The 17,131-nt window shown below is 41.4% G+C and overlaps 1 protein-coding gene across 3 annotated transcripts in view; it reads left to right on the plus strand.

Moving 5' to 3' along the window:
- Nucleotides 1–15,770, plus strand: part of pik3cg (phosphatidylinositol-4,5-bisphosphate 3-kinase, catalytic subunit gamma) — a 39,303-nt gene extending 23,533 nt beyond the window's left edge. For all 3 annotated transcript variants that reach the window (XM_043714330.1, XM_043714329.1, XM_043714328.1), the window contains 6 exons: nt 2,317–2,463; nt 4,165–4,255; nt 4,696–4,826; nt 6,915–7,026; nt 10,296–10,453; nt 13,452–15,770. In XM_043714330.1, coding sequence (XP_043570265.1) covers nt 2,317–2,463; nt 4,165–4,255; nt 4,696–4,826; nt 6,915–7,026; nt 10,296–10,453; nt 13,452–13,733 — 921 coding nt within the window. In that variant the 3' untranslated portion in view covers nt 13,734–15,770. The remainder of the gene's footprint in view (nt 1–2,316; nt 2,464–4,164; nt 4,256–4,695; nt 4,827–6,914; nt 7,027–10,295; nt 10,454–13,451) is intronic.
- Nucleotides 15,771–17,131: the final 1,361 nt, after the last annotated feature.

Here is a 17,131-nt window from a genome sequence, read left to right on the forward strand (position 1 = left end):
AGACTAACACCTAAGAGCACAGCCTCAGAGTGAAGGGTTGACTCTTTAGAAATGAGGTGAGGAGGAATTTCTTCAGCCAGAGAGTGGCGAATCTGTGGAATTCATTACTGCAGAAGGCTGTGGAGGCCAAGTTATTGAGTGTATTTAAGATAGAGATAGATAGTAAGGGGATCTTAGTAAGGGGATCAAGGAGTACAGGAAGAAGACAGAATGGGTTTGAGAAACATATCAGCCAAGATCAAATGATAGAGCAGACTCAACCAGCCAAGAGGTCTAAATCTGCTCCTATAAGATATGATGGTCTGCGCTGGTCAAAAACGAGCACCTATTCTAATCCTGTTTTCAGGTACTGACTGACAGCCTTGTATGCTTTGGCATCACAAATGCAAATCTAAATACTTCTTAAATGTTATGAGTGTTTCTGCCATTTTTATTATTGTCACATTGCCCCTGTTAGCAGTGTTAAAGAAAAGAGCTGGGTTCTTTTCCCAACTGCCCACCTCTCTTCTGTGGCTGCATTCACACCTGGGTGGGGAGGAAGCAAGCAGAATTCACCTTGAGGTATTTACACAGAGACAGGCGCCACAGGGGGTGGAGTACCATAGTTCCCCTCCATTTATATTTAACCCCTTCCTTGTTTCCCCACCTTTTTACTTTCTTATTCTTACACTGGCATTTGGTGGACAGTGTTTGCAATTTATTAATTTCATGATTGGATAACTAGGTGGTTTGTTTACAAAATTTAAGAGAAGCTTTTAAAAAAAAATTGTTTCCTTTATTAGCATTTTTTTTGTTTTGTTACATGTGTTTGTAATTTGATTAATTGGGTGATTGATAAATGGGTTGTGGGTTTTGTAAATTGCATAAAAAACTTGAATTTTTCTGAATGTTTGGGTGCCCAGTGTGGAAGGATGCTGCAGATCAGAGTTCTTCCTCATGGGCCTTGCCCCCGTTCCTGGCTAATGTGGCCATCAACACTGTCCCAGCAGTGAGGCACAGAGATGGTCATATTCCCAACTGCCTGCCTCTTTTAAAATGGATACATTCATGACGAGTGACCTTGGAAAGGAAGCATATGATGTCCACTGGTAGTTTTGAAACTTTTAGGGATGGATGAGAGTCATGGGAAATGGGTGTATCATTTCCTCCTGCATTACTATTTTGATTTAGTCTCCTTAACTTCCTCCTTCTTGATTTTGTTAAAAAATTCTGCTTATCACAGTGTCCTGTTGGGCAGATTTTGTTTCTGTTTGTAATTTGTTTTTTTGAAAGAGCTGGCTTCTTCCCCAGTGGGGAGTTAGCTTCTGGAAAGGGAAAGGTGGAAACTGGTGTTTCTGCTAAACTATAGATTTACAATAAAATCCTTGTAAATCTCCGAATGTCTTTTGCTGTCTCATTCAACACATCGACATTGATCTGTTAAATATACTGGCTCAAAGTGGTCAGACACTCTTCAGCACCTTGTTAAAGTGCCATATACACACTCACAGGTACATTTTCCAAACAGGGATGACTGAATAAAGGTCTGGTTGATTTGATTATGACTCCCTCTGATCAGAAATACACTGTTTCACTATCGCACCCACTCCTGGTACATCCTGAGAGCAGCAAAGTGCAGAGTGGTATGGTGACAAATCTAACACAGCAACTGTTTGGGAAGCTACAAGGCAGTCTTGTCAATTTCCCCAAACAATTTCACTTGTTGAAAATGTGTTGCTGGAAAAGGGTTAGGAAGGTGGTGCTGAGTTCGAGGGTTAGGACTGAGGCAAGGTGGGGGGAGGGGAAATGAGGAAACTGGTGAAATCCGAGTTCATCCCTTGTGGTTGGAGGGTTCCTAGGCGGAAGATGAGGCGCTCTTCCTCCAACCGTCGTGTTGTTGTGGTCTGGCGATGGAGGAGTCCAAAGACCTGCATATCCTTGGTGGAGTGCGAGGGGGAGTTAAAGTGTTGAGCCACAGGGTGGTTGGGTTGGTTGGTCCGGGTGTCCCAGAGGTGTTCTCTGAAACGTTCCGCAAGTAGGCGGCCTGTCTCCCCAATATAGAGGAGGCCACATCGGGTGCAGAGGATGCAATAGATGATGTGTGTGGAGGTGCAGGTGAATCTGTGGCGGATATGGAATTCGTGAGAGATGTGGTTAAGTGATGGTTAGGGCATCCAACTACCAGATTTTTGTGATATTACTGTGCACTACATCTCACACCTAGAGCCAAATCATAGATTGATTTGTGTAATCAGTGTATATATTTAAACTCCCACCAGAATGCAGAATGAAAGAATTCACCAAACTCACCTTGGCTTTCTGTTAATTGCTTTGCAGGTGGATAAATGTAAGGTCATGCCATCAAAGAAAAAGCCTCTGTGGCTAGAGTTCAAGTGTGCAGATCTCACCTCCATATCCAAGGACACTATTGGAATCATCTTTAAACATGGAGATGACCTGCGGCAGGACATGCTGATCATCCAGGTGATGCTCAGAAATGCTCTTTATGAATTTTAGATTTTTCCCATTTCTTATTATTCACCCTGTACAGTATTGTAACTCAGCATCTTTCATTGTATTGGCCTCATGCACACTACTGTTCACGGAATTGGTCTGCATTTCAATGGTCTTCACGATAATGTTCGTGGATCTACTCAATACTTCTCATTTGGCGAAAGTGGTGTCATAGTAATAACGTCGTTTGACTAATCATGCACATGTCAGAATAGTGTGCTGGGCACATGGTTAAAATCCCACTGCAGAAGCTGGTGGGCCTCAATGTAAATAATTCATTTTGAAATCAATCGCATTAACGTTTTAACATAATAAATATCATAAAGCTCTTCATAGGATAGATAAGGGTTTGGAGATTTAAAACCAAGATGAGGAGAAATTACTTTTGTGAATCCGTGGAATTACAGAAAATTACTCCAGAGTGCAGTGGATGCCGGATATTGAGTAAATTTCAGGAGGAAGTATAGAGGTTTTTAATTAGTCAAGATGAGATCAGCCATGATCATATTAAATGTTGGAGCAGGCTCAAAGGGCTCAATTGCTCCTCCTCCTAGTTCTTATGTAAATAGCTGCCCCATTAACGTGAAAATGTTTTCCTTGGTTGGAGAGGCCAGGACCAATCTCTCAGCATCTATCCTGTAATGGTCACTCAGGATTTTACAAGTTTCCATGAGATCAAAGTACCAAAGGGACAGAACTATGGAATTCTCACAGCACTGAAAGCAGCCATTTGGCCCATTGTACCTGCACTTGTACTCCAAATAAACAGTTTACTTAGTGTCACTATCAGACCTTCTTTCAGCAACCCTACACATTGTTCCCTTTTCAAATAACCATCCAATTCTCTTAATGCATCAATTATCTGCCTCCACCACATTCTTGGGCAGTGTATTCCACACATCAGTCACTCCCTGTGCAAAACAGTCTCATGTCACTTTAACATTTGTTTTCCAATTACTTTAAAATTATGTTCTCTTATTCTTGATCCTTTAACACATGAAACAGTTTCACCCTTTCTATTCTGTCTAGACCCATCATGATTTTGAACACCTTTATCACACCTATATAAAAAATTCAAGGTTCTCATCCCTGGAACTAATTTTGTGAATCGTTTCTGTATCCTGTCCAATGTCTTCACATCCTTCCTAAAGTATGGTGCCCAGAACTGGATGCAATTCTCAAGCTGAGGCTGAACCAGTGCCTGAAACATGTTCAACATAACCACCTTAAGAGTTGAGCTCTTACATTTTATATTCCAACCATTTGCAATAAAAACCTAACATACCACATGCCTTGTGAATTGTTTACCATACATACATGTTCACTGTCTGTGGTTCTTGAGCAAGATTACCCAAATTTCTGACGACCAACATTTACTAGTTTTGCAGCTTTGCCTCTCTATTCTACTAATCAAAATGGTTTAGAGCATAAGTTGATCCAGATGAGTTTACCATATGTATTGTAGGATGGGGGAAGCGGGGTGTAGGGACAATGACATACCTGGCTCATAACAAAGAGAGTAACCCAGTTCCACAGGGAACTCTACAAAGGGGCTGTTCATGTGGGAGAAGTGAACAGTGCTTTGAACAATAATTGTTTCATGATGCTGCATGGAGTTACTGCTTTGAATAATATTTTGATAAGTGAAACAATGTTTTAATCTATCCACAGATCCTTCTAATTATGGATTCAATCTGGGAGATGGAATCTTTGGATCTTTGTCTTTTGCCGTATGGGTGCATTGCAACAGGAAACAAAATCGGTAAGAAAAAAGCTTTATTTTAGCCTCTGGCCTCTAACTCTATTCTACTTTTTTTAAGAACTGGATGATTTATAAACTGGCCTATGGGACCAGGGTTCCAATGAAACACAGACCAATGGGCTCAAAGTCACTTTGAGCAATGAATTTGGCAACGATTGACAATGGTTCATGTGGGAAATGGAATTAGCAATGGGTAGTGTTATATTTAAAGGTTCACAGTGATAGCATCTCTTGCATTATGTGCAAAAATAGCTGTGCAGTAGTCCCTTGTCCACTAGATTCCAGTGTTTTATCCTGTTTTTAATTTGAGTCCAGTGACTGATGGGATGATAATATTGTCAATATACAATGGTGAACCCATCTGAGGCATGAATGCCTGGTTTAGCAGTGCCATTTAATTCTGTGCAAGATCACAAATCCAAAGTGTTGTACTTCTGCAGGAATGATTCAGATTGTGAAAGATGCCACAACCATTGCTAAGATTCAACAGAGCACAGTCGGCAACACAGGGGCATTTAAGGATGAAGTGTTGAATCACTGGCTGAAAGACAAGTGTCCGATTGAAGACAAGGTAAATGATGTAAATTTTCACAAGAGATTTACATTATCTGACTTTTTAATCTCCTGAATTAGCATTACCTCATGTTGAATCAAAGCTGTTGTTAGTGGCCAATGGCTTAATTTCATTGGTTTGGACAATTTGTGTCTACTCTGTAGGGGAGAATAAAAGACACTTCATAATTTTATCTAGGTTCATGCAAATCCCTGTTGCTTTTACCATGCACCTGCTCCAGATGGCCAAGTGCAAAATAGAGATTCATTCTCAGTACCTGACTGCTCCCATTCCTACAATAAAGCTTGTTGCAGTTAGTTAATACTTTTAAATTCACAGATATCAGAATGTTTCCAATTTGATAACTACTTGATCAGTTAATTATTCTCCAATTGCAAAATAATTAAGCGACTGATTCAATCATTTGTTTCTGGGTGGTTAGTGATTCTACTGTAAATTTTGTCCATTTCATGTTGAATGATTGTTAAGCACAGAATACAAAATGGCTGCCTTAGGACTCTTGAAACATTGTGGAGTCTCCTTGCCTGTGGGCTCGAAGTCTGGGTTCAACTCTCACCTGAGCTGCATGTGTCTCACAACATGGCCGGACAGTTTGATTCAAAGCACTTTAGCCATGCTATACTGAAAATGTCTTATGTTGTCTGATCTTGGAGGTTAAGTAAACTTAGGTATGGTTAGTACTTGGATGGGAGACCATCTCGAAATACCAGGTGCACGGGTAGTCTCCACCTCTGAGCCAGAAGGTGAAAGCTTAAGTCTCCCTGCAATGTGGAAGCAGGTCATTTGGCCCATCATCTTCATGCTGACTTTCCAAAGAGCATCCCACCCAGAACTCATAATTCCCCCCCCCAAACCCGATCGCCCTGCATTCCCCATGGTTAATCCACCTAAACTACATATCTCAGGATCCCAACGGACAATTTAGCATGCCCAATCTACCTAATCTGCACATCTTTGGACTGTGGGAGGAAACCGCCCAGAGGAGACCCACGCAGACACAGGGAGAATGTGTGTTGCTCCATACAGCCTGAGGGTGGAATTGAATTCAAGTCCCCGGTGCTCTGAGGCAGCAATGCTAACTACTGAGCCACCCCATTATCTGACCATAATGTGGAAGTGGGGCAGCACAGTGGCTGAGTCACTGGCACTGCTGCCTCACAGCACCAGGGACTCAGGTTCGATCCCTGCCTCGGGCGACTGTCTGTGTGGAGTTGCACATTCTCATGTCTTAGTGGGTTTCCTCCGTTGCTCCAGTTTCCTCCTCCAATTCAAAGATGTGCAGATTAGGTGAATTGGCTATGCTAAATTGCCCATTCGTCAGGGCAAATATAGAGTATGGGAATGGGTCTGGGTGGGTTACTCTTCGGAGGGTTGGTGTGGACTTGTTGGGCCGAAGGGCCTGGTTGCATACTGTAGAGAATCTAATTAATGGTCAAGTTAAATAAAATCTTCTGTCCAGCCCTAGTTACAGAGGACTATTAACTGGGTACTGGATCAGCTCACTGCTAATAGACTTGTTCATGACTAGCAGACTGAATGACAGGAATCTAACTGTTTGCAGGTAGTGGGCAAGTTTGCTGTAGTAGTTCAAGGATGTTAGACCAGCAGAGTTGCTGAATCTGCTCAAAAATATTAGAAACTATCCTGACTCACTGCTTTCCTCAGCACCAAATGGGTATTATATCAACTCACTGGTGATGGTAATGAATACTGGATGGGCATCTGGTACCTTACCAAAACCATATGGGCTGCAACTTAATGTCATAATTGATAATCATAAAGTTTGAATAAAATGACCATTAGATAGAATGAGCCATCAGTGTGTCTTCTCGGATGTGTCCTGCCTTATTGATAATGGTACCTTGTGTCACAGGTGGACACGTGTCTGCTGCCATCACAATATCTCTCTGTCAAAGCAAATATTACCAGCATTTTTCTGGCACTGTTTATTTTTGGATGATTTGTGTTAACTATTTGACACTTTCTGATGTAACTGTGCTGGATGGCCTCTTTTGTTATGGTGTTTAATATTATAAATGCCTGTTAAACTATGCAAACTGAAACCATTCGTTATTGATGTTGCAGTTCCAGTCAGCTGTTGAAAGGTTTGTTTACTCATGTGCTGGATATTGTGTTGCAACCTACATCCTGGGCATAGGAGACAGGCACAATGACAACATCATGATCACAGAGTCAGGTGAGTGTGTAGTGTCTAATCGGGTGATTTATATGTGTTCCTCAGAAGGCTTCAGTGATGCGAAGACACACAGGTCTCTATTCCATTGACAATCTGCACTGATTTATTGGAAGGAAGAGGATTTGAAGAAGCATTAAGCAATGAAGGAAACGTTTTGGCACATCATACTGGTTCCCACTGTTTGAAAGAGCTATCCGTTAAGTCAGACTGTCCCACTCTTAAGTCACAGACTTACAAACTTTTCCTTCCTTCAAGTATTTATCTTATTTTCTTTGAAAAGTTACAATTGAATTCAGTACCTTATGAGGCAGCTTGCTGATTTAATATAATTCACTGCATAATTAAAAACGTTTCTCCTCATCTCTCTTTTGGCTTTTTTGACAATTACCTTAAATTTCAGTCCTTTGGTTACAGATGTCAGTCCAATTCAATCCATTCTTTAATTACTCCATAAAAATTCAACTTAATTTTAGATTAGATTCCTGCCTTATTGATAGTGGTACCTTGTGTCACAGGTGGACACGTGTCTGCTGCCATCACAATATCTCTCTGTCAAAGCAAATATTACCAGCATTACCAGCAATGTGGAAACAGGCCCTCAACCAACAAGTCCACACCGACCCTCTGAAGAGTAACCCACCCAGACCCATTTCTTTCCTGCTCCTCGGATGCTGCCTGAACTGCTGTGCTTTTCCAGCACCGCTCTAATCTAGAATCTCTAATGCACCTATCACTATGGGCTAGAATGGCCAATTCACCTAACCTGCACATCTTTGGACTGTGGGAGGAAATTGAAGCACCTGGAGGAAACCCATGCAGACACAGAGAGAACATGCAAACTCCACACAGACGGTTGCCTGAGGCTGGAATTGAACCTAGGTCCCTGGTGCTGTGAGACAGCAGTGCTAACCACGGAGTCACCGTGCTGCCCTTAACAGTTACAGCTCCCTTGACCTTCTCTGTTCCACGGTGAACTGTTCCAGCCATTTGAATGAGTTTTAACAAATCCTGGGCTAGTAAGAGAGAAATAGGGGAATTCACCCTGTGCAAGTTTGTGTATGTTGCTATCTGGAACGAGGGATAAGGCTCACTGTCCTTAGAACCTGTATTTGCTGAAAATGGCCCATTTAACAAATAGAAATTTTCTTCAAAGATTTGCTTATTCCAGTATCATGAATAATAGTAAAAATGGGGATGATGTTGAGAGTTGTGGTAAAGAATGGACTGCTGCTGCCCACAAAGCCATGACTAACCTCAGTGTAGGCCACACCCTAAAGGAAGCAGAACTGTGGAAAGGTGAGAAATGTCAGGCAGCACTGTTGCATGAGCTAATCAATGAGTGTGAAAGATATGAAAAAGATTGTTGTGCAAGCAGAGTGGGAAATGCATTCAGATAGTAGTATAGGGTAGAAACATAAACCGCAACATAATATTGGTGCAAATGTAGCAACATAGATGGCTTTTCGGTGCAGGGGAACAAGCCCCGAAGCACATTGATGATGCTGTCAGTTAATCTCTTTAAAACATGTAAAATCCTTAGAGGGTAGATGCTGGGAAGATGTTCCCCTCCCCACCTGCTAAATCCAGAGCTTGGGAGAGATCATAGTCTCAGAACACAAGCTCAAGCAGTTAAATAAGGAGAAATGTTTCCCATTAAAAGAGTTGCTAATGTTCAGAATTCTTTACACTTGAGAACTGTATGTCTGACGATATATGGGAATTGTGTGGGCTGGTGATATTTAGGTAGAAGATGATGCATGATTTTAGTAAATGGCAGAGCAGCCTTAAAGGGTCAGTGTCTCACTCCTGCTCCTATTGCTTATACTCTGACATAACAAGGAGAGAGTGGCCTTCAAATGTGGAGCATGCCATATTTTCCGTCATTTTTGAATTAATTTTTTGATTATTTATTCATGGCATATGGGTGTCATTGGCTAAGCCAGGAGTATTCCCCATCCCTCATTGCCTGGCATCAGTTAAGAGTCAATCACAATGCCATGTGTCTGGCATCAAATGTAAGCCAGACCTGGTAAGGATGCAGTTTCCTTCCCCAAAGGGCATTAGTGTGCGAGATGGGTATTTCCTGGCAACAATTTCATCGTCATCATTAGAAACTGAAGTAAAAAGAATCTAAAATTAAGATTCAACCATGGCAGGATTTGAACCTAGGTCCTCAGAGCATCACCTAGGTCTCCAGATTAATAATCTAGAATCACAGCACTAAATCATCACCTTACCAATCTATCTCATTATCAACTGTTGACCAAAACATTCAAACCATTACCTCACTGGCCTCTCTGTGCACAAATAAGTGGTCCCTTCAGAATGCTGACAAGGGAAGAGAGGGGAATGTGTCTGGTGGTGGCATCCCACTGGGGTGGTGGAAATAAAGGCTAATGATCCTTTAGATATGGATTCTGGTGGGGTGAAAAGTGAGAATGAGGGGGATCTTATTAGTATTGTGGGAGGGAAGTGAAGGGGTGAGGGTAGAGGTGTGGGAAATGGGTTGGACATAGCTAAGAGTATGGTCAACCACAGTGGTGGGGAATCCTTAGTTTAGGAAAAAGGTGGACATTTCTAAAGACCTCCTGTGGAACATGGCATCATCAGAAGAGATGTGATGAAGGTGCAAAACCTGGGAGAATGGGCTGGAGTATTTATAGGAAGTGGAGTGTGAGGATGTATCATCGAGGTAATAGTGGGAGTCGGTGTGTTTGTAGTGTAGCCTGTCTCTAGAAATGGAAACTATGTCAAGGAAGGGAGGAATCAGAGATGAACCAGATGAAGATGAGAGCAGGGTGGAAATTGAAAGCAAAATTGATCATTTTTTCCATTCTGGATGAGAGATTGATCATCATCATTGTACTGGAGAATGAGTTGTAGGTAGGATTGGAACAAGGAATTTTCCACGTACTCCACAAAGGGACAGGGATAACTGAGGAAAGCCATTTGGCCCATGGTTTTGGCTATGCAATTAGGAGTATTATTTCCACTAGGCTTTGTAAATTGAATGTTTTAGGTATTTACCCAAATCCCTTTTGAAAATTATGACAGAGTCTGTTTCTACCAGTCTGTCAATGCATGCAAGAATGCTCTTGCTGCGTAAAACAATTCTCTCTGTGGTTCTTTTGGTAATTATCTTAAATTGATGTTATTTAGTTACTGATCCTACTGCCAGTTAGTTTGATACCCTCATTAATACTCATGAGAGGATTATGAACACTTGCACCAACAGGAAAACCCACAACTTTCTGCTTTATTCCATTCAGGAAATCTTTTCCATATTGATTTTGGTCATATTCTTGGGAACTACAAAAGCTTCCTGGGAATCAATAAAGAGAGAGTGCCTTTTGTTCTCACTCCTGACTTTCTCTTTGTGATGGGCACATCCGGCAAGAAGACAAGCCAACATTTCCAGAAGTTTCAGGTATGTGAATCTAATGCTGTATCACCTGACAGATTACAAAGTGACTTTCCTGGCTGACTGCCTACACCTGGCTCACACCAAGTCCTATTCTACCAACACTCCAGTGCTTACTGCTCTAGACTGGCACCCAATCCAGCAGTATCCCAGTTTTAAACTTCCTATTTTCATGTTCCAGTCCCTTCATGGCCTCTCCCTCCCCCCATCTCGGTGACCTGCTCCAATCTTATATCCTAAAAGGAACGCTGTTTCTCCAACTCTGACCTCTTGAGTATTCTTGATTGATTCAGTCTGACATTGACGGCTATGACTTCAGCCATCAGGGCCGAAGCTCTAAAATTCCTCTCTTGCTTCCTTGTTTAAGACATTATACCACTTTGATCAAGTTTTTGATAACCTATCCAAATCTTCAAATTAAACTTTGCCTGAAATCTTCCACCATGCATCTTTGACTGTGTTACTGCACCAAAGATGCTACATAAATGCAAACATAATGCTTCACATTAAAAGGCCTCCTCCTCACACAAGGGAATGTGGGGTTTATTGGACAGCAAGGAACAGATGTATTATTCAGAAAATACAAAACTCATCTGAGATCTGTTGCACTCACAAAAGCACAAAGTCTATGATAGATTTTCAAATTCAAGTTTCTGTGCAGTGATAGATGAGAGATTTTGGTCACATTCTGGGAGGCTTTTTAACAGACAATGGAAAAAAAAAACTAGAGTTTTTAGCATTTGTTACTTTTGAGGTACTCTTCACAATACAGGATATCAACCTTATTCTTTATTTCTGGAACTGCTTTGTCACTGCTTAATGGGTGGCATCGGCTGGAGGGATATATGTGAGGGGATGAACCCAAATTCCTGAGAGCTTCTACAGCTTTGTGCAATGAATATCAGACCAAATCCTGCTGACCTTTTATTTTAAATCCAAGGAAAAGAACTGAGAATCTGGATTCAGTATGTAAGTTTGCTCGCTGAGCTGGAAAGTTCACTTTCAGACGTTTCATCACTGTACTAGGTAACATCATCAGTGAGCAGGAGAATCGACGTTTCAGGCATAAGCCCTTCTTCTCATTCCTGAAGAAGGGCTTATGCCTGAAACGTCGATTCTCCTGCTCCTTGGATGCTGCTGACCTGCTGCGCTTTTCCAGAAACACATTTTTCAGCTCTGATCTCCAGCATCTGCAGTCCTCACTTTCTCCTAACATCATCAGTGAGCCTCCGGTGAAGCACTACTGTTAGTGGCCCGCTTTCTATTTGTGTGTTTAGGTTTCCTTGGGTTGGTGATGTCATTTCCCATGGTGACGTCAATCCCAGTGGTGATTTCCTGTTTGTTTTCTCAGAGGATGGTAAATGGGGTGCAAGTCGATATGTTTGTTGATAGAGTTCCGGTTGGAATGCCATGCTTCTAGGAATTCTCACGCATGTCTCTGGCTTGCCCTCGGATGGATGCATTGTCCCAGTCGAAGTGGTGTCCTTCATCATCTGTATGTAAGGGTAGTGAAAATGGATCGTGACTTTTTGTGGCTAGTTGATTTTCATGTATCCTGGTGGCTAGTTTTCTGTCTGTTTGTCCAATGTAGTGTTTGTTATAGTTCTTGCAAGGTATTTTGTAAATGACACCAGTTTTGCTTGTTGTCTGTATGGGGTCTTTAAAGTTCATTAGCTGCTGTTTTAGTGTGTTGATGGGTTTGTGGGCTACCATGATGCCAAGAGGTCTGAGTAGTCTGGCAGTCATTTCTGAGCTGTCTTTGATGTAGGGGAATGTGGCTAGGGTACCCGTTCTTTTTGAATGCGGTGTATGGGTGATTTTCCTCTGCTCTTCGTAGTTCCTCTGTGCTGCAGTGTGTGGCGGTTTGTTGAAATAATGTTCTAATGCAGCTTCGTTTGTGGATATTGGGATGATTGCATCTGTAGTTTAGTATTTGGTCCGTATGTGTTGTTTTCCTGGAGATGCTGGTTTGAAGTTCCCCATTGGCTGTTTGCTCTACTGTGACATCTAGAAATGGCAGTTAATGGTTGGCAGAGCTGTTTGTTCGAGTCTCTGCATTACTGCCTCTGCTAAAATCCTGATATTGGAGATCCCATGGGTGTTCTGTGGTTTGTCTGTAGGTTTTGTTATTGAAAGTGAAGTGGGTAGTAAGGCATTGATCCTCTAACTTGACAATGTTGTCCTTGCTGATGAAGTTGGTGGTGTTTGGTATATGTGTCTTTGGTTGTTCTAATAGTGTATTCAGTGTTTCCTTGGCCAGGTTGATGTTGCCAACACATCCATCCTAGGACAAGCCAAACAGAGACATGGATGAGAATTCCTAGAAGCATGGCATTCCAACCAGAACTCTACCAACAAACACATCGACTTGGATCCCATTTACCACACTCTGAGAAAAAGAACAGGAAATGACATCACCATGGGAACTGATGTCACCACAGGAACTGACATCACCACAGGAAACAACATCACTGACCCACGGAAAGCTAAACACACAAATAGAAAGCGGATCACTAACACCAGTGGTTTCACCAGAACCTCACTGATGATGTTATCTCGTATGGTGACGAAACGTCCATGAGCAAACTTACATACAGAACCTCAACCTGAGCTACAAATCTTCTCAAAACTCGCTAGTCTGGATTCAATTTTAAAAATATTTTTAATCAGTCTGTTTGAATATATTATGACACACACCTCTGCAGCCAATAGAACATGAATGTGAACCCTCTGGTATAGAGGTAGGGACAGTATCACTGCATGACTAGTGTCTCTCACAGGTCATTCTGCCATAACGCGCATTCACGATTGCAATTGATGAACTGGTGACACTGTTTCTAAAGCATGAACTTTTAAAACGTGATGTTGGCTGTGACAATTAAAAACCCATGCTTGTTACTTTATATCGCGACTCAGGTACGGTAGTGTCTGACAGAATGAATTTCCTGTTAAATGTAGCCTTAATGGAAAAGAAGAAAGATGCATATTTCATTTCCTTCCATAGGATATCTGTGTCAAGGCCTACCTTGCACTTCGCCACCACACCAACCTGTTGATTATACTCTTCTCTATGATGGTGATGACAGGGATGCCACAACTAACCAGTAAAGAGGACATTGAATACATTCGTGAGACACTTACTGTTGGCAAGAATGAGGAAGAGGCTAAGAAGCACTTTCTGGACCAGATTGAGATCTGTCGGGACAAGGGATGGACTGTACAGTTCAACTGGTTCCTCCACCTTGTACTTGGGATAAAACAGGGGGTTGAGAAACATTCTGCATAGCTGCTCAAAGAGACAAAATGGAGAGTGATAGACATGGAAGTAGGGGAACATTTCTCTCTGGAATCTAGATTACAGGTCATTCAGCTATACCACACATTTCGTTAACACGAATTCGCTATAACGCGATTGATGAATTGGGGATATTGTTTCTAAAGCGCAAACTTTTAAAACGTGTGTTGGTTGTAACGTGATTATATTGTCAACATTTTAAGTGCCGCTTCCAAAGTATGATTTTTCTATAACACAGGGTTGCACAAGAATGCAACCATCATGTTATAGAAGAACTACATGTATTCCAAGATCAATTTGTTCAGTCAAAAATAGTTCAGAATCTAGCTTTTCAATGTTCCGCTTCAATCAAATTCGAAATGCATTACTATTTCCAAAAAAACAACAGCAAAGGTACTGACCAACACTTTCAGCTCAAAGATATCTTCTCTTTGAAGGGTTGAAACAATTTCGATCCTCAGCATCATGCAAATGTAAGTTTCCTTTCACTTGAAGGAATTATTCACTTGCTGAGGTCTGCTGGAGATTTTTAGAAGCAGGCTTACAACTTTGTTCGGACGATCAACTAAAGATCTGTTAAAAACTGTTGTTGGATCAGGCACTCAATTGTTCTGTGATATGCATTTAGCTTCCGACTCCCAGTAGCAGATGAACATACAAAACCCAATCTCTCTTTACTTCAACCCTTCCTCCCATTACTGTAGAAACACTCTTACTTTAAATGGCTCCAGTAGCAGCAATTGTCTGAATTGTGTTTTAAGTAGTGTTTATACTGGATGTGGTGGACGCAACTCTTTTGCAGCCACCCATTTTTCTGAGTCTTTGGGGTCTAGGTAAATAACCTGCCAGTTTAACTTTAGAAGGTTGTGCAGCTTTGAAGTTGCACATTGGCACTTTGTATCTGCCAATACGGCAGACTCGCAGATATCTCCTGATTCTTCACTCACCTGCCATAAGCTGAGTAAAAACAATGACTGCAGATGCTGGAAACCAGATTCTGGATTAGTGGTGCTCTGCCATAAGCTGAGGCTGTTTTAGTGTGGGCCACTATTGCGCACTCCTGTCATATTCTAAACTCCATTTGGAATGCTGCACTCTGCTACCTCACTTGGTAGATCATTTTTGCAATATTTCACCCAGTCCTCTGGGACTTCTCCCTTTGCCCTGCCTTAATTTTGAGAGAGGTTCATGTATGATCCAGGCTTCCAATGTTATATCTGAGGATGAGAAATCACTGGAAAAAGATCAGCTAATCTATTAATCATTAGGGTGAGACAGCAATGGTAATGTCAGTGGACTAGATTCAGAAGCCAAGGCTTCTTAGGATACAGGTTCAAATCCCACTTGGTGGAATTTAAATTATAAATTTAGAATATAGACCACAATAGATGTTTGTCATAAAAACCCATCTTATGTGGTTTGACCTACATGCCAGGCTAAACCCACAGCAATGTAGATGATTTTTAACAGCCCTCTGCAATTGTCTAACAAGTCAATCAGTTCAAGGATAATTAGGGGTGGGTAAAAGATGTCAATGATGCTACACTCCACGAAAGAATAAAGAAAATAAAACTATTCAGAAGAATATGAATAATATTTTAACAGTTTTAAAGACAGAAAAAGTACTGCAAGCATACGGTCTTTAAAGTGACGAAATGGAAAGACAATCGTCTGTTCCCAGCAGGAAATTTTCCTGAATCTTGAGGAAATCTCTGTGTTGTCATTAAGAGCAACCCAGGAAAACAATTACAGGGACTTTTGCTGTATTTTTCTTCCCCTACTTTCTGCCACAGTAAATTGTTCATGCTTTCTTTCAAATGAACCTTAAAATCCTTGAATGTGAAGACAATCCATCAACAATTTAGGGCCTTGTTTGCTTCGAATTCAGGTGGTTTAATTCTGTCACAATGCCTCATTCTACAAACCATTTTAGCAAATCTTTTCCAGATACTGGTCTCCCTTAATAATTATGCAAATATCTGTGTAAGTTGCAATATGAACCAAAAATAAAAACAGCTTTGAAACATGTTGCATTTCTTTACGATAGATGAAAGATACAACTTAAGGAGGAGAATCCATTACCGTGTTATGCAAAACCTGTTGGTGACGTTTGATGTAGTTGGTGCTCTTCCTTTGGGAACTCCGAACAGGAAATCAAAAGCAGCTCCTGATTTTCTGCTAATTCTATCACTCATTCCTTTCCAATGTGCATGCCTGATTTTTGCTTGAGATATCAAAACTATTTTGAAGAAGTCTCCCTGATCTGGCAAAACATCTTTCACTTGACCAACCTCACTTAAAAAAACTCATTGGGTTGTTTTTTGTATATGGGAAGCAAATTGTGTATACATAAATAAGGAGTGGATCATTTTTTAGATTACTTACAGTGTGGAAACAGACCCTTCGGCCTAACAAGTTCACACCGACCCTCCAAAGAGCAACCCACCCAACACCTAACACTACGGGCAATTTAGCATGGCCAATTCACCTAACCTGCACATCTTTTTGGACTGTGGGAGGAAACTGGAGCACCCGGAGGAAACCCACGCAGACACAGGGAGAATGTGCAAACTCCACACAGACAGTCGCCCAAGGTGGGAATTGAACCCAGGTCTCTAGCACTGTGAGGCAGCAGTGCTAGCCACTGTGCCACCATGCCACCCATTTTGTTCCTTGATCCTGCTCCCCCACTTAACATCACAGCAGATGTGATTGTAACCTCAATCCACATTCCCACCTACCCCTGGAGAGAGCAATCAAGGCAAGAAACCATAGTCCACATGCACCATAAGCATCTCCCTCCATTAGAGGTTAGATATAACTTTAGGATAACAATCCACAAGTGTAGGGTAAGGTGAGGAGGAGGAGCCAGGGCTGTACTGCTGGTATGGGGATTCAACCTGTGTTGGTTTTATTCCATATTCTAATCAACTAGCCAACTGAGTTAACTGACTCAATAAAACAAGGGAATGCACAATAAATAGGAGAATTGTGAAAAATGTCATGATCCCTGAAGATAGACACTGGACAAAATTTGGGACAAAATTAACAATGGTGCATTATAACATGGATACAAAGTTGGCTGTGTGACTGGATTAGACTAATGATTATGGGATGCTTTTCAGGTTGAAGGAAGGTTTATAATGGCATTCCCCAAGGATCAGATTTGAAATCTTTGTTTTTCCTGATATGGTTCAAAAGTACATGATCTAGACATGGTGTACAGTGCACAACTTCAAAATTAGCAAATAATATAAAACTTGGAAAAATAGTAAACTATGAGGAGAACAGTGTAGAACTGTAAGGAGGTGCAAGTTTGTAGAATTGATGGAAACTTGTAATAGGTCACTAGTTTAGCCTCAACTGACATACTGTGTACATTTCTGGGC

The sequence above is a fragment of the Chiloscyllium plagiosum genome, chromosome 24, assembly GCF_004010195.1.
Source record: "Chiloscyllium plagiosum isolate BGI_BamShark_2017 chromosome 24, ASM401019v2, whole genome shotgun sequence".
NCBI lineage: Eukaryota > Metazoa > Chordata > Chondrichthyes > Orectolobiformes > Hemiscylliidae > Chiloscyllium > Chiloscyllium plagiosum.